Source organism: Ictalurus punctatus, chromosome 22, assembly GCF_001660625.3.
Source record: "Ictalurus punctatus breed USDA103 chromosome 22, Coco_2.0, whole genome shotgun sequence".
In the NCBI taxonomy this organism is placed as follows: Eukaryota; Metazoa; Chordata; class Actinopteri; order Siluriformes; family Ictaluridae; genus Ictalurus; species Ictalurus punctatus.
In genome coordinates this window covers 15,918,797-15,940,442 of record NC_030437.2, presented here as the reverse complement: position 1 = coordinate 15,940,442, position 21,646 = coordinate 15,918,797, and the positions used below count along the sequence as shown (strand labels likewise).

At 39.4% G+C, this 21,646-nt stretch overlaps 2 protein-coding genes across 4 annotated transcripts in view; both read left to right on the top strand.

Annotated features, from left to right (window-relative positions):
• Window positions 1–249: 249 nt before the first annotated feature.
• cfap77 (cilia and flagella associated protein 77) lies at window positions 250–19,584 on the top strand. 3 transcript variants are annotated; one of them, XM_017452454.2, is made up of 7 exons: window positions 250–391; window positions 1,771–1,843; window positions 10,400–10,499; window positions 11,718–11,952; window positions 15,579–15,687; window positions 16,720–16,815; window positions 19,279–19,584. In XM_017452454.2, exons 2-7 carry the CDS (start codon window positions 1,781–1,783, stop codon window positions 19,399–19,401), a joined length of 726 nt encoding a protein of 241 aa, XP_017307943.1. In that variant the 5' UTR covers window positions 250–391; window positions 1,771–1,780; the 3' UTR covers window positions 19,402–19,584. The 3 variants fall into 3 exon arrangements, with proteins under 3 accessions (XP_017307943.1, XP_017307942.1, XP_017307944.1); XM_017452453.3 differs by lacking the exon at window positions 250–391 and adding an exon at window positions 1,424–1,645; XM_017452455.3 differs by lacking the exon at window positions 250–391 and adding an exon at window positions 1,425–1,645 and having other exon boundaries at window positions 15,582–15,687.
• Window positions 19,585–20,941: 1,357 nt separating this feature from the next.
• The window catches only part of barhl1a (BarH-like homeobox 1a), a 2,887-nt gene continuing 2,182 nt past the window's right edge, over window positions 20,942–21,646 (top strand). Inside the window, exon 1 of the mRNA XM_017452452.3 lies at window positions 20,942–21,320. Coding sequence (XP_017307941.1) covers window positions 20,942–21,320 — 379 coding nt within the window. The remainder of the gene's footprint in view (window positions 21,321–21,646) is intronic.

The window sequence follows — 21,646 nt, the reverse complement described above, 5'->3', positions numbered from 1 at the left end:
ACCCCGAAGCACTGGGAGAATATGCAAACACACAGGGCGTTGGCGGGAATCGAAGCCCCAACCCCTGGATGTGGGGTATATATATATATTTTTTCTGTAAAAAGCTGAGTAAAGCTCAGCCAAACACAATTACGCTGAGCCAGACAACTCACACACTGATAGATTTCACCGGAAGCGCGTCGACTCCCAACATCCACCCAAGAGAGTCGGTTCTAAGAATCGATTCGTTCGCGAATGACAGATCACTAGAATAAAGATGAGCTAATTCATGACTCCTCATGGGCTGTCGTTAGGAAAACATTCCGTAAATAAACAGGCCAGGTTTCATGTATGAAGCATAAAGTACTTCTACTAAAAGGAAAGGCACAAATCTACATTTAAACGTGCTCAGGTAGGACTATTCAAGAGGAAAAGTATAAACTGATCAACAATTAACAATCCAGACATTCGTTTTATTTTATTTGTTGGTTTGTTTAGTATCCTGCTAATCCATAGATGAACCTACAATTTGGCTTACTGTTTAGCTAATAATTAGTAACAGTGTTGGAATGAGTGCTGGCAATGAAAGTCGGGAATAATAAAATCAACACTAGCAAATGTACTCAATTTAAAGCCAACTTACCTCAACAAGCTTCTTGTGATTTTTTAAAGATCCATATTTCGTTATCATATTGTATGAATCATTTGGTAAAACCTGCAAGAGATCATTTTATTAAAGAATGGGCACGGATGCTCATTTTACTGATTGACTCCGATTTGTCCTTTTTGGGTCCCCCCCCTTTGGATTAGGGGAAGCCCAGAGAAGGGGTAGGGGATTAGGTATGGAGAAACAATGGGCGGGAACATGGGCGGGGAATCTGTCGATCATTTTTGGATCAACCAATAAAGTAACTCACAATTTGCATTTGCCATATATTCCCTTCAAATCCAATTGAGCTTTAAATAATGGCATATTCTGTGTACGGGTCCATTCGGTAGTGAAATTCATATCTAATTTGCATATGATTTAATAGTTTATTTTAATAAATATAAAAAATCTAAAAGGTGTGCGTCATCCCTGACACCTAGATGAACACTGTGCAGTTGGTTGTGTGACTGTACATCATTCCCTTCAAATGCTATTGAGCTTTAAATAATGGCATATTTTGTGTATGAGCCCATTCAGTAATGAAATACATGCTAATTTCTACATATGATTTAATAGTTTGTTTTAATAAATATCAAAAATCTAAGAGGTGTGTATTATAGCTGACACCTAGATGAAGACTTTACAGTTGGTTATATGACTGTAAGTCATTCCCTTCAACTGCTATTGAAGTTAGAAACGTGTATAACAATGTCGTATGTAACTTTAGAGACGGTCCCTTAATTTCCGCACATCTGCGAATATCGAACGTCCAACCAACTTTATGCCAGTGAGCGTCACGTCTCTATGGCAACAGAGGAAGGACGCGAACGGCCTAGTATCCGGAGTTTGTGCTTTCCTAATCTGCCTATTCAATTTGAATTCGTTTCTTATCTCGTCCAGGCGAAATACAACTAAACACGATTATTTACAAACCTCATCACTGATAGGCTTGTTTAATAAATTTAATAGATTAGGTGATTCTCGCAGGACTTCCGGTTTGACCGGCGGCTACTTCAGGTAACTTAGTTAGCTTGTTAACTAGCCTACATGTTGGGAAATATATCTGTTTGGTTCCGTTTAAAAAAACAAAACAAAAGTTTACTTTGCAGTTCGTAATGTCTGGTTTTGAAATCTGGTTGCAGGTTGGTGGAGATGGACTCTCCGCATGTCGGAGTGGTCAGAGACTCAATGAACAACAATCCTCTTATAAAGAAGGTAAGGTTTATAAATACATCACACCGATGTAATCAGATTTATTTCTTTTAAATCCAACAATATATGAAAGAATTGATAAGAAATTTATCTGGGTTTCTAAGCAAGTTTTAGTCGTGTTGTGCTTTATACAACCACCAGATGGCAGTATATTTCCTCAAATCATTGGAGTTAATAATGAAGTCTACAAATGATTCTGAAGCTCATGTTGTCTGAAAGGCTAAGTACCACCTAGCCTACTGGTTTAGCTTAACTTACAGTCTGTCTATTCAAAATGATTCACATAGCTCCTTTTAATCCCTCATTTTTCTCTCAATCCGTCTCTTCTCTATTCACTGCTGCATCTAATTCTCCTTCAACTTCATCAACTCTGCCAGTGGAGCAGAAGGGAGGCTGAGTCAATCCTGGAGAAATTCAATCCTTTTTTTCTCCATTCGTTATCAGTATTACTTAAACATAATGTTCTGACACGACCAAGCCCTCCCAACCCACCTTCTTCCCATCCTTTTACACTCATCCAGCCATTCTGATCTTTGCCTGGTTGCACCCCTCCTCTGCCTCTCACCGTTCTCCAGGGTTATTTGATATGCCCCTTTTGACTGATGCAGAAAATAGGATTACTGTATTTAAATGACTATGATAATGAACCGTGTGCATGATGCTGTAGTCCCACAAGATCAAGGATTTCTCGTTCGTTTCCATTGTGAGCCATTTTAGCTACAGCTTTTGGCCTTGCTCCGGAACAATAGAGGAGTCATCTGTGAGGATTAAGGCTTTTGTCATTTTGGCATTGCCTGATGTTTCTCTGTTTCTACTCTCTTGCGACTTGGTTTTGAGCTGTAATGCAGAACATTCACCCTCAGATCTCCAAAGACTGTTTGTGTTTTGTGAGAGACAGAGGTTGGAAACTACCAGCACGTTTCCTCTGGGCAGAGCTTGCGGGAACTCATTCGCTACTAGAGAAAGAGAGAGAGAGGAATTTATAGACAGCAGAAGCTATTGCTTCATGAGTGGTCTTTCTCCCAAACTTCAGTATTTCATGACTCTATATAGCTTATTTTATGGTGAAATGTGTGTTCACAGGGTGAACTATTAAGCACCAGATACTGTTAGATTGGAGCAATGGCGGCAAGTGATCCAATCAAGGGTGCCAATACTTTAATCTTAGCAAAAAAAGAAAAAGAAAAAAAAAAACAGAGAATGTTGTGTGACAATAAAATAGCACAAAAATACAAGGAGGTCAAACCTTTATGGGGCTGAATCTGAAGTGGCGTTCTATTGTGCCTGTAGAGCACTACCTGGGGTGTTCATCTTTAACATTATATTCTTTGTAGTGAGCAACTGTGGTGAGTAAAACTGAATAAGAATTCAGATTTCACATGGATCGCAGGTAAGAACTGTAAAATCATTCGAAAATATTAGCGATGAGAAAACATTACTGTGAGTAAATAAATAAATAAACACTAATATGAAATATTAGATGGCATGATCAAATTAAAATTATGTGGAGAAAAAAAAAACCCTGGCAGACTACTGAAGATCACTGAGCTGTAAAACATAGCAAAACGATGGTAGCAAAACGATTTAATCCAGAGACTTTAACATTACTGGGTGCAAGTGTACCTCCTACTCCACGGACTGTCACAAACACATGCTCTCAGCACTCAGCAGTTTATTGTCATCCTACAGGTATTGTACATGTATATAAATACCATGGACATTTATATATACAAATAGAACCCTAGCATAACATACATGCTGATCTATTTGATTGTTTCTATCATTTTTATTTATCTTGCATTATTTTTAATTTTATACTTCTTCTGATGCATATGTATTGACAGAAATTCTTTTCTATTCTTTGACGTTACTCTTCCGACTTGTGCTGCTGTGTCGACTTGAATTTCCCCTACCTACGGGGATCAATAAAGGTACATCTTAACTTATCTTATTATCAGGATGTTCTGTGACATGTCACATACTATAAGAGAATTTTGTACATTACATACAGTAGCTGCTGTGGGATTCCTGGTATAGTGTATAAGAGCAGTTTATCATAAAGGGGAGTTGTGTATGCTTCAGGCAGGTTTGATGTATGGTTGTCCCGATGAGAAAGGGGACATTTATCACAGTAATATACACCAGTGCTAATGGTTCTCAGGGTGTACATGAGATGGATTGGATGAAGTTGTATGGAGTAGCACATGTGTCTAGACCGGCGCTTTGTCTAAGCAAGCGCATTTTACTGCTATGTGATGAAATGGGTTGTGTTTTCTTGAGTTGAAAAAAAAACTTAGAACAAGGTTATTCTCTTCTCCTGTCCTCTCCTCTCCTCTCCTCACCTCTCTTCCCTTCTCCTCTCCTCTCCTCTCCTCACCTCTCTTCCCTTCTCCTCTCCTCTCCTCTCCTCTCCTCTCCTCCATACTTAATTCCCTTTTGATGAGGCATGGCCAATAAATCCCATTTTCATGCCTGCGTTCCCTGATGGCCAGTAAATGAGAGATCAGGGGGGCAGATTTGGGGCTTCTGTTGTTCTCAGTGACTTGAATGGGACCTGCTGGGCAGCAGGCCGGCTGGGTCCCATTCACAGCCTCCTATTCATACTCATTAGCATTAACTTAAGCACACTGTGTTCTGTAGCATATGTGAGAAGAAAGCAGACGATTTGAGCTTTACATCTGTACAGTACATAAGTGAAATGTACTGCACTGATCAGAACACAAATCCATCAGTAACTCATGGACAGACTTGTGAGGATGCAAAAAGCTAGAAATGATATCAGGTTATGCCAATGTGACATGATGGCTAGAGCTTTCATAGACATGAGCTAAATTTGTATTAAGGGCAACTAAAATGTTTATCTTTTAAACACAGAGTATGTCAGGAATGTATTGAGGTTCACGAGCTCACTAAGTCTTAGGCCAAACTATTTCATCTTCCATAAGGATGCTGTAGCGACACATTGACTCATTATTAATAGGATCCAGCTGGGCTCGGTGTAGGTGCAAACCCAGCGACACAGATATATAAGCACAAAGCCCAATGCATAAACCATAAAGCGCTCACGTAATAAATAACCCCATGCAAATGAGCTGCATAAAGTGACCATTGACCGTGTGTAGTCTATCATAGCTGCAGGAGTGCAGGAGCGTATACGTCACATTGCTTGGGAGACATAATGAGTGTGTACCTGATGAATCAATGTAATGAGGAAGTAATGAAAGGTACACACATACATCATTGTGATTTACCAACTTCCCAACAACTAGGGGTGTGCGATATTCATTTAATTATACATTTAGCTTTGTATTTAGGTTCCAACTATTTTTAGAGATGCCATCAAACACGTATATACATATAGGCCTATATCTATAATATTTCTTATTTAGTGAGTTTTCGCCTTAAACAGTGGAATTTAACCGCAGATATTATGCATTATATACTCATTTTTACTGCAAGAGGTGTCCCAGACACATGATGCCAATTAGCTGCTCTTGTATTTGGAACCATCTCATCAATTATGCCCAGAGCTGCAGGATTAGCCACTCATAATAGGAAGGGTGTGCATTTTAAAGGAGAAATAAGGTTTGTGTGTGTGTGTGTGTGTGTGTGTGTGTGTGTGTGTGTGTGTGTGTGTGTGTGTGTGTGTGAGTGAGGGGGTGGGGGGTTGCTGGGGTTGAATAGATTGATATGAAGACTTCAGAGATTTTGCAGTGGTGATAATGGACAAATGTGATAGTTTCATGTGTATAAAAAAAGGTTTGCCTGTATAAAAAGTAAAAATAAAAACAAAAAACAGATTGACGCTGTGGCTCATCGTGCCAGTGTGTTGTGATTAATACTGTTCGAAATGAAAGTACAATCTGATTGCTTTCATGCTGGCATGTGAAAATAGATCGGGATAGAGTTAATGACTCTATCATCACTCTATACACATATCTTTGTGTTCTATTTTTAATGTAGAATAATGTAGACAAAAGACAAACCAAACAACTCCAAACAATGATGATGCATTCTAATATAAACATAGGATTTATGATTTGTAATGCACACAAATAAACAGAGTATTCATTCCCGTTTTACTGAGTGAGAGCTGGAGATTAGTTTTAAGCCTGCTGTGCTCTGGCCAGGCACCAGATGGCGCTGATCTGAATGAGCGCAGACAGATCGGGACGCATTACTCGCCATTATCTTCTAATCATCACCATCGACTTCTCATCTTAGTGTGGGACTCGGGAAAAGAAATTCCTGGTGCCTGTCTGTAATGGAGGAGTCAGACGAGATGAGAGGCTTCAGGGGCAATAACCGAACGGATTAAACTGAACTTTACAACTGCAGAAACTAGGCACATTTTGGAGGCCTTCTTTCCAAAAACCACATAATCTAGACGTTGGCTCATGGCTCACTGTGTGTCGAATCTTAGCATGATCATCTCTGTTTTCCATCCTCTTCTTTCTCTTTTTATTTATTTATTTCGTTTTTTACTTATTTACTTAGCATTGCTGTCTCACAGCTCCAGGGTCCCTGGTTTGATCCTGAACTCGGTTTACTGTCTGTGCAGAGTTTTGCATGTTCTCCTCATGTCCCTGTGGGTTTCCTCTGGGTTCTCTGGTCTTTTTCCCACTTCACAAAAACATTTTGGCTACACGTAATTGCTCCTAGATTTTGATGACTGTGTGAATGTGTGTATGGTGCCCCGTCATGGACTGGCATATGATCCAGGGTGAATTCTTCCTCCTTGCGTCCAAAATTTATGAGATTGGCTCTGGATTCAATGATCACGACCCTGACCAGGATAAAGCACTTCCTTACTTAAGATGAATCAATGAATAAATAAAGGTCCATTTAACTTCTTTTCTATTTAAAATACACCAGCATTCTTCATCTTTTTTTAAAAAATCTTAATCTATATGTACAACATCTATATTGTAATTTTGACATTGCTTGAACTGAGAAAAGTGTAATCCTGTTTACCTGGAGGTCTAAGGGCAGTTGTTCCACCAGAAAAATTTTAAAATACTCTAATGACTCTATACTTCGTTCACTCATTCCTTTATTCATCTTCAGTAACTATTTTATCCTGGTCAGGGTCACAGTGGATCTGGAGTGTGTGCTCGATTCACATCTTGAATCTAGGCAAATGTATCTAATCATTTTCATGAGATTATTATATTGCAAATTTTATTCATTTTAATATCAAATTCAATTCATTTTAAGTTTGAATTTGTGTTTTGTCTAGCAATTAGACATTTACTGTATTTCTAGAAAAAAAGCTAAATTATCAGCCAATACAATATTACAATTCACCTATATTTAAGAATTTTTTACATTCTATGATATCATTATTTTTTATTTTTTTGCAATGATAACGTCAAGTCCTCCACAAAATAAATACGCCAGCCAATCATTTTATTTCCAGAACTAAATGAAAAGAACAAATTTCTAACTGTAAAGATTTCACTAATTTTAAATGTTTGACAAAATTTTCCTGATTAATAATGGAAATAAACCCATAAGTGAAAGTAAATTAGATTACCGGCTGGTAATAAAAAAGACACACAGCAGTCTGAAGTCCACACACTGATTGATTATGACTGTCTAAATGTCTAAATCTTGCTTAGACAGTCACAGATGTCATCTGAAAGAGACAGCCTGGGTAAAGATAGGCCAATATGAGCGCGTGAATGTGTGTGTGTGTGAGAGAGAGAGAGAGAGAGAGAGAGAATCGGAGAGTGATGTGACCATAGACTGCACAGATAAACTCTTAGGGTCAGCGCTAAGCTAAGCTCAGCTGAGCCAAATCCTAAAAGCATACACGAGCAAGACTGGGACAAAGGCGTGGCGAAATTAAAACCAGCGAGAGGGAATAGACTGAGGACAGACAGAAGGGGTGTCTTCATTAAGGGATGATTATGTGCCCTATTCTCTGTCCCTTTAAGACTGTGTGAATAATATGCTCCCACTGACCCCACTTGTGGAGCAGTTCCATTCTCCCCTCGTTTTCAGCAGGTCCATGCCTGGTTAATCAAAACACAATAAAGGGACAGATCACCAGTAAATGAGAATATAAAAGGAGCTTTTGCTTAACATAATCCCCCTCCTGATTTGCCTTTTTTGTTGTCCCCTTCTCCTTCTTGGCCTTTATTGGTGCTGAAAGGGGACAATAATGTTCGGAGGGGTCCGATTAGCCGTTTTGCGCCAGCAGTCAACACGTTCCTTCAAGCATCTCTAAATGATCCCTTCAAAACAATCTGCAGATTGAAATTGCTGAGAGGATTAAAGGGATGGCCGAGCACAGCACAGTGGCACAGACCCACAAGATTGGCCTTTTAAGATTGGAGAAAGATTTCAATGTGTTTCAGCAAAGATGTTAACCAAAGGTTCTGGAGTGAATCAGAAAAGGTCTGGAGATCCCGCAGCTTTTGGTCACTATCCGGCAGTCATCATTACCTCTATATGATCCACATTAGGGTATTCTCAAAATGGAGGACTGAGGATCATTTGTGGGGGGTCCAATGATATACCTAATCCATTTTCACACATAGATAGTTAAACTGAAAACAGTTGGGCGTACAGCAGTTTTCAGGATAATCAACATTCCTTAAGGTTTTAGTTTTTTTTAAACCAGTTTTGTGTTCAGGACTGATTAACGAACTCTCATACACTTTGACAGTCTCATATTGCAGAGCTCTGTCTTCCACAAACGCAGACACAACTCCACAATTCTGAATCGTGATTGACGTGCTTGCATGCTACCTTTTAGACTAGATTTTTTTTTTTTTGTCTTATGATAAAAAAAAAACACTGGATCAAAGCTGTTTACTGCAAAACTCAGATAACTCAGCTATTCGGTTGTCATCCTTGCTGCAGCTTTGACATCTAATCTATAGTACGTCACTCTTAAAACAAGGCCTTAAGGTGTTTTACTTTGAATATCAACACAACCAGAGCCAGTGGCTCTGCCAAGCAGTCAGCTTCTGTAGATCCTCAATGACAGCCCCCCTGTTCCTTTCTCCTGCTTTATACTTGTCAGTCACCTCGTAGTTACGAGTCTTGTGTTGTAGACCGTGCATTACATGATGCAAGTGGACTACAACCTAGCTTGAGTCCTGCAAGTTCTTGACTGAGGTTCATAATCACCCACTTTAGTGAAGTACAGTTGAACTATTATTAACAGGTGCTGATCGTAGTCGTTTGAGAATTTCCATGGTAATCAATGGTAATTGCTTACGTTTCCCATAGCGTGTGCTTTTGTGTGTGTTACATTTTGGTGGAAAAGTAAGTAAACAGTCAGAAATATAATACCCTAACACCTTTTCACAGCTTTCAGATATTCCAGAAATGTTGCGCTTGATGGTGTAGAAGTAGGGCCGGGCAATATAATATCAATGTCATGATAAAGTACAGGACAATACATTTTTCTGAGGGATACATTTTTAATTAAAAAAATAATAATAATAATTTTATCCCTAATTTGGTCACCTGCAAATTCCCACCTGCCTGCCAGCTTTCCCTTATCTTATAACAGCTACCAACTAGGGAGGATGAAGGCTAATATGTGCTTCCTCTGAGACACATGAAGCCAACCAAACACATCTTTTCATACTGATGCTAGTCCTATGTCACATTATAGCATAACACACTCGAAGGAGAGTGCTATCTGCCCTCTTCCACATACATGAGCTCACAGATGCCCACCTTTGTCTGGCTAGTGTTGCTGCGATTGACAGGGGAGAGAGGATTAGAGAGCACGACCGATTTTACGATTTTAAGAAATTTTTATCTTAAAATAATGCACAGCAACATCTTATGAACCTCCTTAAAGGGGTCCCCTTTGCGGGGTGCTTAATCGTTTGAGGACTCGTTTATGCTCCTGCCCCACTTCTTCACACTCGAATCAGACTAGCTTTAATTCCTGAAAATGAATCTGAAAAATGAACCTATCTGTTATAGGGAAAGGGACATAGTTGTGAAGCCTTGTTCAGCAATTGTAGGGTAGCCCCTCTCTTTATTATTTTTTCTACATCGATACATTGTTATCAATAAAGAAATGAAGTCTTGCATCTTTTGAGATTCCACCACGGAACATGAAGACATAATAGCAACGTAAATCTGTCAGATGGGCTCCACGCATTTATTCTGCCTGGAGCCCCCACATAATCTAGGTTCAACTCTACTTGACTAAAGACTAAAACTAAAACGACTAAAAAAATTTAAAAAAACGACTAGGACTAAGACGAAATTCAAAAATAGCTGACAAAATTAACACAACTATATATATATCAAGTATAATAGAAATACTTTATTATCAAATATTGTAATATGATATTTTTGTCATTTCACCATTCCCTAGTATTTACATTTATTAATGTAGGAGATCCTTTCATCCAAAGCGACTTCAAATGGAGATGAGCAGTTGATTGTTGACAGCCTGAAAGGTGTTAGATTGGCAGTACCTGTAACCTTCCAGTAACTCAGTACACGCAAAGGAGCCCTCTAGAAGTGAAGAAAATGACATAACTTTATATATAAACTTTTTTTTCTTCTTCTTATTTATAGGCTAAACTTGGGAAGACCAAATCCAAAGGAGTGACCTGTCCAGGACCAGATTTTGTTTATGGTGCAGCGACCACCTTCCAAGATGGTGGAGTGGCAGAAGGTAGGTGATAAATTGAACCCTGAGCATATTTTTAACTGTTTCTTTTCAAACTTCAATGCCAAAACAATAAGCAAACAAATCCATAATTCTGCCTGAACACTAAAATGCATATACATTATATAGTGGAAATGGACGTTCCTTTATTTTGGTCTTTTTTTTTTTAACCAAAACAGAGAAAATGGGAATGTTATACTTAGTGCAGTTTCTTCAGTTCAGCAGTGATTAAAAACTCTCCCTAATTTTACATATGGTTTAAAATCACTGACTTTATCTACACAGAGGTTTATATGAATAATTACTGTGATTGGTCTATGAGTGTATTCATTTAAAATGCGTTTTAAGAATAGAAATCACTTGAAATGATTTTCATAGACACGCAAGAGTAATACAAAAATATTTGAAAATTATAAGCTATACGTAGGCCTTTTAATTCATTAACCTTCAGTACGTGCTTTATTGATGGATCCTGGGAGTTTACTGGGAACATTGGGAATACACCCGGGAATTATAGTAGCCAGTCCATATGACTGCATATTTTGGGAGGTGGGAGTTGAAAAGACTTTTTGTTTGGCCATAAAGGGTGTATGTAGGTATCATGTAGCCTAATAAACAGTGAACTTAAAGGTGCAATAGACAACATTTTTAATTTCTTACTAGTACAAATATTGTGGAATATTCTGTAGAAATGATTTTTAAAAATAGTTTAACCTAGTGTATTACATAGCTGGAAAAAAAAAAAAAGTTTGGAAACCTGTCTTCCAGTCTGGAATATTTCTTTGTATTTGAATTGGCCTCTTGTCAGTCATTTTATAGACATGCCCCCAAGTACTCCTTCACATCCTCATAAATCAATAATAAATCAATTATGAGATGTTCCATGTTTATAGAGTTGTAACTTGGCTTTCCAGTAGTTGAATATCTGAGTGCACTTGAAAGTCATGTCATGACAGTGCTTGGTATTGGTAACTCTAGTTGAATCATCATTCAGTACATTTTGGGGCGGTGCTTTGTGTACATGGGTGGAAACTGGGGTGCGCTCGATGAGAAAAAAAACCCATTCTAATTTTATTCAACTCCACCCATTTAACCATTAGAGACCTTTGTGTCTAGTCTCTGTCTCCAAACTCTGAGTACATCTACATCATAGTTTTATTTATCTGTCATCTCGTGTATGTTTGCTCCTCTACTGATCCCTGGCTTGTGTCTCTCTGCTCTCAGCCCTTTCCAATTGGCACACTCCTTCACTGTCCTTCTCCAGCTCTGCGTGGTACGGGAAGGCAGAGCGAGACTTTGTGGCGCTGAATCGTGAAGGTATAAAGTCTGGCCTGGTCACGGCCAAAGAGCTGCAGCAGTACCATGCCACTCATGATATCAGACGCCCAGTCTTTTCCAAAAGCTTCAAGTCTGCTCCAGCACAAATACCACAGGACATCACATTCGGCCTTCCTACATGGTAAGGGTGTGTTCGATAGATAGATGGATTGTGAATTATGATTTAACTGAAATCTGAAATTGTGAAGAAATCATACAGGCTTCAGGAATCATGTTACACAAGTTCAAACTGCGTTAAGGAGTAAAGTCTATCCTTCTCCTTCATTTTTTTCATATTCCTTCAATTTAAGAATAATAATGCACAAACGTAAGTAAGGGTGCATCTCAATCAGCTCTTAAAAGTCATTAGACTCAAATAAACCGTATATAGGACCTCAAGTAAAGTTAAAAATTGCTAACGTAAGTAATCATATGAGAGCAACGATATCAAGTTACTTACATGTGTAGATAAATTTGGCCTTTTCAAGTTGAAAGGATTCAGAAAATATTAATTAATTTCCAGTGAGGGAACATAGTGAGCATCGATGGTGAGTGCCTTGGTTTTTGAAAACTCTTAAAATGGCTGAATCTCTGATCAGTGTCCTGACTACTGAACTAGGGAGCTGATTGAGCTGCACCCTAAATCTGAAATGGTGTCCTGTAAAGTGTGTAGTGCACTAGGTAAAGTCAACAAAGCCACCATGCTTATACGCTATGTAGTGGGCAATCATAGTGAATAGGATGCCATGGGTTATATGGTTATACTAGAGTTAGGGTTATACTTGAATCACAGGTAAGAACTTGAAATGAAAAACACTGAAATATTGAATTGTGTGATAAATTGTGTGATAATTGTAATGTTGCCTTTTAAACAGCCAGGAATGGGGCAATTAGAAAAAGAAATAAACTTTGGCAGATGATCGCTACACTACACTAGTTATAGATCTCATTTTGACTCACAGATGGTAAAAGGTAACACTAGTTATATACTAGTTGGTGGAAAACTGAATTAGTGCTCAATAGAAACATGTGAAGGTGCCATAGTGAAAATCTATTTATTCATCTTCAGTAAGTACTTTACCATGAAAACATCTGGAGTCGATCCCGGGATCACTGGGCGCAACATGGGAATACAACCTGGAATTCTAGTTGGAAGTCCATAAGGGCACTTAAGCACACACCCACACTCTAAAAAATGTTGGGTTTTTTTCCTTTTTTTTCAGCTCTGAGCATAAGAGGTCAGATGGTTATATTGGGAACTCCTTCACTGTGCATACAGTATGATCAGTATCCTGTCTGGAGATCAAAGGCAAAAAGTGTTCATAGTGTGTAAAAGTGCTCCTGGGAAACCTTCTGAGTCGGGAGACTGAAAGAGAGAAGTGGTTTAGGGGACAGGTGTGTTGTTGGAAAGAGGAAAGAGAAAAATCTATAGAGGAAGACATCTAACTGTGAATGTGTGCAGAGATACGCCACAAGGGTTGTAGTTAGAGCAAAAGCAGGGTTATCACAACAGCTAGCAGAGTGAACGCTGCCTCGAGCTCCCTCTCGCTATAAATCTACCCGTACTTTTTTCCTCCTCTAACACATACAGTACAGTAGGTGTTGCAGTGGAGCTGAATTATTCAAAATAATAACGCACATGAACTCAGTTTCTCGCTCTCTCACACCACACACACACACACATGCACATTACTCTTTGTCAGATTTATTCCACGCTTGATGCATGGGGTGTGAGAGCAGCCGGCGTGTGTCTGTTCAGTCTTGAGGAAGGGCTGGAGCAATAAAAGATAAGATCATGGCTCCTCGGGGACTTGTTTGGTCCTGTTCTCTATCCATCAAATGCTACTCACCAATGCCAAGGTCAGCCCTAATGAGGCAATGCTACAATACTAGCGGTGTCGCCCCAGCCATATTTACTTGCACGCTCTACATGTATAATGCAGAATACACACTATACATGCTGTATATTCACATGTATAATGCAGAAACATGTGCACAAGCACACACACAGGGGAAAGTCTAACTTACTGACATGCTCATTGTAAAATTCAGCTTACCAATGGGCAATATGATGATACAACACAAAATCAGTATCGTTATGTTCTTGTAAGTACAACGCAGATATCATTGCGAATCTTTACTTTGCTTCGTAATCTTAATCGGCTACAGGACACTTCATTTAGGTTTTTTTTTTTTTTTAATAATATATTTATACAGATATATATAGCTAAATAAAACTAATAAAAATATAAACTATAAATGTAAACTAAATAAATATTCGGACCGCTGTTTCGCCTGAATATTGTTGGATTGTTGGAAATTTAATAATCTTGTGCACGTCAAATATTATTAAAATGTCTCAAGTTTCATGTTATATATATATATATATATATATATATATATATATATATATATATATATATATATATATATATATATATTGACTTGCTGTTGAATTCGAATTTCTGATTGGTCTGAAATTTTAATATGTTATCGTTTCAACATTAACACCTAATTCATAGGGACTTGTATGTCAGATTATCTACATAATCTAAGAATAATTATAAACTGATTTATAGCTTTTAATGATGTACGGCGATTACAGGAAATAACTTGTTTTGTGGATGTTCCGATACATTAAATGCAACGCTAAACAGATAAAAAGTATCATTCTTTAATGAATGAAAAAGGTCAATGCTGGTGCAGTATATAAAAGGAATAAAACACTTCAGGATGTGATGTTAGAGGAATTTATATGCTCAGCCTGTCACTGATTATTTTCCTATAACAGCATGTCCCACTATGTTACATATTGCCCATTCAAGTGTTGGCATAAGTACAGGGTGTCCGAAAAGCCCCCATAGATAGGGGAGTATGTTTTCAAGCACCACATCAGTTGTGTCTTCATCGGTGGATGTTCGTGGACATCCACTTCTCGGTCGGTCCATAACACTTCCAGTCTTTTTGAATTCGTTAATAAGTTTGGTAACAGTGTCGTGTGTGATGTGCTAGCCATGTTTCCAGTTGAAGTCCATCACAACCTTGCGACAGATTCCCGATCCAGCCATGAGACTGATTTCAATACGTTTTTCTTTTGTCAAAAGCGTTCTTAAAGGCTATCTGAAAAATATATATGCATATAATATTACCCAAGTATGAAAAATTTTGCTAAAAAGTGTTAATTTCCCCAATGTATGGAGATTTTTTGGGACACCCTGTATTTTCTAGAATAGCTTTTGTTTCTCTCGAACCCTCTCTGTTCTCATGAACCCTCAAATATATCTTATATTCAACATATCAAACGTAGAGCCGTGTAGATATAGAAGCCTTCAGCTCAGTGTGAAAAACTATTTATTCCCCAGTGTTCTACCTGTTCCTAGCGTTAGACACCAATGTGTTGAGGGTAACAAAAAGGTAGCAGCAAATAAATCCACTGTTCTTAGCCAGTGTTTGGCAGCATTTTCCATCTTTGGATGAAACTGTGGCCTAGAGCTTTCTTGGAGCTGCCATCTCTGTCCAAAGTCATCAGGATGTTTATCTAGCGCTCAGTGAGACATGTGGTGTGTACTAATGATGCAATAAAATGAACAGCAGGGGGTGGAGCTGAGATCGGCATCTTACCAGATATCATAATTAAGATATATCGCAAGCCCCAATTACTCAGCTGTGGCGTGGCGTAAGATGTCGCTTACGGGTAGATGGGCATAAAGAATAAAGGAGGGATGGTAGGATGGTACGATCAACTGAAAGCACATTATTTATCCTCAGCAGGCCTTCCAGTCCGATCTCAGCGCTGTTGGAGTACAAGTATGGCCAGAGGTGGCTGGAGGAGCAACAGGCCAGAGACAGAGCACTGCTGGATCACCAGAATAAGAAGGTAAACTCATGGGATATGTCTTCCGGAGGGATGACGGTATACAATGATAAAGACATCTCAAATACAGTAACTTGCATAAGTGTTCACACCTCTTGAACATGGTTATGTCATGTTCTTTCCATTTAAAAAAAAAGGGGATGGTACAGTTTGGGATATTTTTCATAACTAAGCCCTGATTGATACTTTTCCAGAACTTTCTTTCTCCTCGACTTGTTTTGATAACTTCATGGTCTTCATAATGCTGTTTGCTTAGGTATGCGTTTTGGTTTTTTTTTAAAAAATTTTTTACATCAAACTCTGATCACTTGACAGTTTAACGGCACACAGGTCAATTCCAGTTAACTAATTATGTAACTTCTGTCACCACTTTTGCTGTTTTCATTTCTTTAAAAATTGTAAATACTTTTAAGGACTACTGATTTTCCCCTCGATTTCAGCATTATGAGCTGTTTGGTGTAGATTCATGACATAAAAATCCCAGTTGAATCCATTTCTGTTCCAGGTTGTACCACTGTAAAATACAGAAAAGTCCAAGGGGGTGTGAATACTTATGCACTAAGAACAGAACAGGGGTTAGATTCTTAAAATTTATTAGGGCAAGGCAGGTTTATTTACAAAAAGCTCCTTTTATATACTGAGGTCATTTAGAGAGCTTTACAAATGCATAAGCATAAATGACATTTGAAAAATTAATAACATAATAGTAAAACCTTTAAAAAGCATCTAGATTAAAAAGAGATATAAGAAAAAGAACAAAAGACTAAAAGTACATAGATTATAACAATAAAGTGCAGATTTTTTTTTTAACAGTGGTATCTATACAAATCAATTATTTTAATAAAAAAATTTAAAAGGAGGGAAAAGGAAACAATTGGTACAAAATCAGTCCGCTATTAAGAACTTAAGAACTTGCGCTGGCCAGTGTAAAGGATCTTACGACACTCCAATGATGTAATGCAGTGAGCTATCATGTTACATCGCCCAAGCTTTATCAGGTTGTACATGTCTATCTACCTTGTTTCTTTCTCGCAGCTTGTGAGGAACCAGGACACCCGTACCACCCTCCTCCGCAAGACTCGCCCTCTGAAGGAACCACCATCTATGTGGAAACTGCCCCGCTTCCAGCAGGTAAGACCCTCAGCACTCACTCAGCCTTTTCCTTCTTTAAACAGCAATTCGGGAGTCACATGACTCTACAATTACTTTGCATTTGAGGTGTGCTGATCTCTGACAACCAGGAAGATATTGATATCTAATCCTATTTGATTTGTTAAGAGGGGTGTATATCGGTGAAGGCAACGATAAGCCTTAGTTTATTTAGGAAGCCTGGATTTGAAGGACGCAAAGCCTGGATAAATGCATAATGACTTTTTCGCCCGTGTGTGTGTGTGTGTGTGTGTGTGTGTGTGTGTGTGTGTGTGTGTGTGTGTGTGTGTGTGTTTGACAAGACAGCTTGGGGTCAGAGGATGCATGGGATGAAAATCAGCATTGAAAGTAATGATTTCTTTCCAGATTCCGTTACAACACACACACACACACACACACACACACACACACACACACATCCATTGTAGTAGTCCAGCTCTCCAGGTCTCACCCTCCCTATCATCGGCCCGGCTCAAGCCACCAATTAAATCAAAAGTGTTCTTCTTCCATTGGTCTTTTACTCTGTCGTGTGGCCGATCATCCTGACAGCTCTGGCTGCCGGTGAAGCTTGAAAATCCTCCAATGACAATACCCAGTGCTTCCAATTATGAGGGAATCAGACTCCTGCTGAGCTACCTGGCTCACGCACACACATGCTAAACACACACATGCTTACAAAACATACACACTTCTTTTTTTTTTCCCCCACCACATACATATGCATGCACACACTATCTCTTGTCTGCCACCCTACACCTCTATTCTCCATTGCTTTCATTTCACCTTCATCCCGTCCTGTCTGCATGCGTCTTCTCTGAAATTTACCCACACATCCCGTGGCTGGGTGCACACGGTCTCCCCCGTCCTGTCGTCCAGCCTCAGTCGACTCTAATGAGTATGTGGGGGATTGAAGGGGGGGGGTCTTGCATCTTGTTTTCACTGCGCTAAATTCTGCCTTGTATGACAGCTGACGGTGAGGAGGGAACGTTAACCTTATAAAAGATTTACCTCCGCTCATTATGGCCTGTCAGCTCGTGCTCCCGATGGCTCAGGGTTCGACGTTTGCATCTCCTGTGTGCGACGCTTTTTTTTTTTCTACTTCCCCCTCCATCATCTGTTTGTTTGTGTTGCAGTTCTCCTTCACGCCTCTCTCATTCTGCCTTTGGTAGGACGCGTGTTCTTGTGCTGTAATTCAAAAAAAGCCACATTGATGTGCCGAAAGTGTTTGAGAGAACGAGACGAACGGATTGCTTACAAAATAAAGCAGACGAAAACAACAAACAAGTAAATGATATAAATAAACTGTGGTGCTGCGGTGACGTTTTTGTCTCCTTTGAACAAGCTGTTCCCTTCGATTTGATAAGAAAGCTTCGTGAAGCAATGCTTGCAGCGTTTGAAGCATCTATCAAGCATTTCAGATGTGTTACAAATATAAGCTAGCTTTCATGTAGGAAAATAGGAAAATAGAATAATATGCTCTGGACTGACAGGTCTGGTGTTTGAGACATTTCTCGACTAAATTTGGTACATCGGCAAGCAGTTTCCTGTTGCCTCCTTGACAGTATTCAGGCTGTTTTATTGGAATAAATGCTTGTGAGGAGCATTTTCCACTTTTAATGACTTGTTCCTATCATCCGGAATATTTTATATCAAGAACTAATCCTTGTCTTGAATGGCATCCAAATCAGACAAGGATTATACTTTACAGAACAATACAGTAGGTTCATTGAAAGAGAGCTTCAACTGTCTAGTTGTGGTGAGCCTCTGCCTACTGTAGCCTCAATGTTGTGTGCTCTGAGATGCTTTTCTGCTCACCGCGGTTGTAACGAGTGGTTCTTTGAGTCACTGGCACAGTGGTTCTTTGAGTCAGTAGCCTTCTGGCACAGGCAGGTCATTAAAGGGCATTACATTTTCCCCATTCTGGTGTTTGATGTGAACATTAACTGAAGCTCTTGACCTGGATCTGAATGATTTTATGCTGCCACATGATTGGCTGATTGAATAATTGCATGAATGAGCAAGGGTGTTAATATGAACATGGTCAGGAAGTGTATACCTTTTTTGTCTCTCACTCAGCAGCACCCAAACCACCACGACTGCAGCTCATCAGGTTCTTGTTGTGTCCCACCTGCCACCAGCCAAGCTAACACACACACACTATACACAGAACACATTTCAGCCAAGACTTCCCCTGAACCTGTCTGCTGTTTTGAAAAAAAGTAGCAGCCTGGACTATACTGAACATCTACGCAGCAAAAAGTTTGTTATCCCCAGACAAGCCAAGAGACTTGTTTTTCACGAGAATCCTTACTGACAGTCCAATTTAGTGTACCATGTCTAAGACAAGCAGACAACCGGTACAGTAGCATGTTGCATGGACCTCACTCTGCTACACTGGGTTTCTACTTATGTGTCATGTGATTATTTCTTTTCCACCTCCTGCAGATTGGACCAGCTCTGGACACCTTCCGAGATCCTGAAGCACGAGAGAAGGCCATGGCTGCACACTACAAGGACTCGGTAGCCAGACGAGGGCTGCTGGGACAGGGCACTTACACTGTGGACTGACAGGCCGATTATTATCCATATAATCTCCCAGTTTATCCTTCAGATCAGTTTATTTTTCTCTAACAGTCTGGACACGGAGACAGTGTTAGTGATTTCAGCTCGTATTGTCAATGTGAGATTTTGGTCCTGAGTCAACGCCACAGCTGTTAGTGCATCATTTATGCAATAAATTCGTTGCTTAAATTGTTGACTCATTTTTTGCTTTTACTTCAGTATTCCTTCATTTATTAAAATGATACATTTTTCTAACATTTCACACTGCTTGATTGCTATGACTACTGAGGTTACAGTTAGGGTTAGGGGTGATCTTAGGGGTCATGGCTTTTCCTAAATGATTCAAATTATTCTAAGAATTTTGTATAAAATCATGATTCATTTTGCTAGTGTATATTTTTTAACACTTCTTAGCCTACTTTTAGATTTAATAACTGGGAATAAATTACCCAGCTCACTAATATGACAGGAAATTAGGAAATTCTTGATGTTTTTCCATGGAATAATGCATATTTTCCCCTTTTCTTTCTTTCTTTTTTCTTTTATCATTATTATCTTTTTTTTTTTTACACTTTGGCCAGACCTTGGTGGGAGAGGGGGGCAAGGTCAGAGTTTTTTTTTTTTCAATACCTACTTACAGTTTTCATTTCATAATCAGTGAATATATAGTGATGTAATCAATGTTTAATTAATAAATGGTACAGTGCGCTGTTTAAAATGGGCTTGAAGTCCCTTATTTCTGATTTTTTTTATATATATATTTACTAGTTTAATTATTTTGGCCGTGTCATTTTAAAGAAGTGTCTTTATTTTACTTTCAATTAAGGGTCAGTCCTTTACAAAGCTTACAAAAATTCGCACCCTGTGTGTTTGTGTGTGTGTGTGTGTTTCTCTTAAGGAGAAAACTACCCCTCCCTCAACATGTATATTATCAGTTACCCCACACCCACCCCAAAAAGAGAACAGCCAATCGGGACGTTGCGCTCCGGACACGCGCGTAACGGACACCGTTAAACTCATCCTTCTCTTCTACCATTGGCTGTTCTCTTTAAGAAAGGATGTCACCGGAGGTCCTGAGAGATCGCTGCCTCTTCCTTTGCGCTATTACACCGGTTGAACTTCCCTCGCTACACGACTTGCATGGCACTTTTGTCCTGACATATCGACGGTTTCGGGGATTTGGTTCGGTCGCTTTAAGGCATCACGACCTGGGTACCTGTCCGTGGTGCTGAAAGCATCATGCTGTTCCGGTTCGGGCTCGCGCAGCTCGGTTTGTGGAACTGCGCCTGAGTTTTACTCATAAACAGCACTTCCGTTACCGGATCTGAACAGTTTAGGAGAAAGTCGGTAACCTTGTATTTATTTGGATTTGGGAAAGTCATTTTTATTTGAAAGATTTCTCAAGAAGCGGATAAATCCATCCAGCTCAATTCCTCGATTAAAGCTCGATCCAGACGCAGGACACTTTTACCCGTCACCTGATGCACAGATGCTCGTGTGAAAGCGCTGTTTTGTTTCTCTCTCTCATCGCTGTATTTACTGTACAATGGAAGTGCCAACAAACGGCTCAAGTTTTGGGATCGACTCTTTGCTCTCGCACAGACCAGCGAGTCCGCGCGTCTCCACAGCCGCAGCGCGCGCTTTAACGGAAGACTGTCGCTCTCCGGCTTCTAGCCCGCGCTCAGAGCTGGACAGTGACTGCTCGTCTCCACCGTCCCCGAGGCGAGAGTCTGACCCCGGGTCTCCGTTAGTAATGTCGCAGCCGAGAACAGTGACGTCCTCTTTTTTAATCCGGGACATTCTGGCCGACTGCAGGCCGCTCGCCGCGTGCGCGCCGTACACCAACAGCGGAAACTCAGCGCGCGAGACGGAGGACTACACTGACAGACTGCACAGCAACTCATCATCTGATAGCGAATACCGGGGTAAGAGACAGAAAACATAGCTTAAAGACCGACAATACTTCAATATAATGTTTGATCATAATTACACAATCATTTGTCAAAAATATCCATCAGAAATGTATTCTCATTATTGCTCTCTGCAGTTTCTCGAATACAATAAAATACTGTGCACGTGTGTCATTTATATCGATTTACCTCATCTTAATCAACATTAATTCCATATCGTGTTTAGTGCTTGATAGATTAATTTTATTAGCCCTATCAAGCAGTAAGGATCTGTATTAGTTATTGTGCATTTTATAACAGAGATGTATTTCTAGAAGATTGATTCATTCATTTTTTAAAAA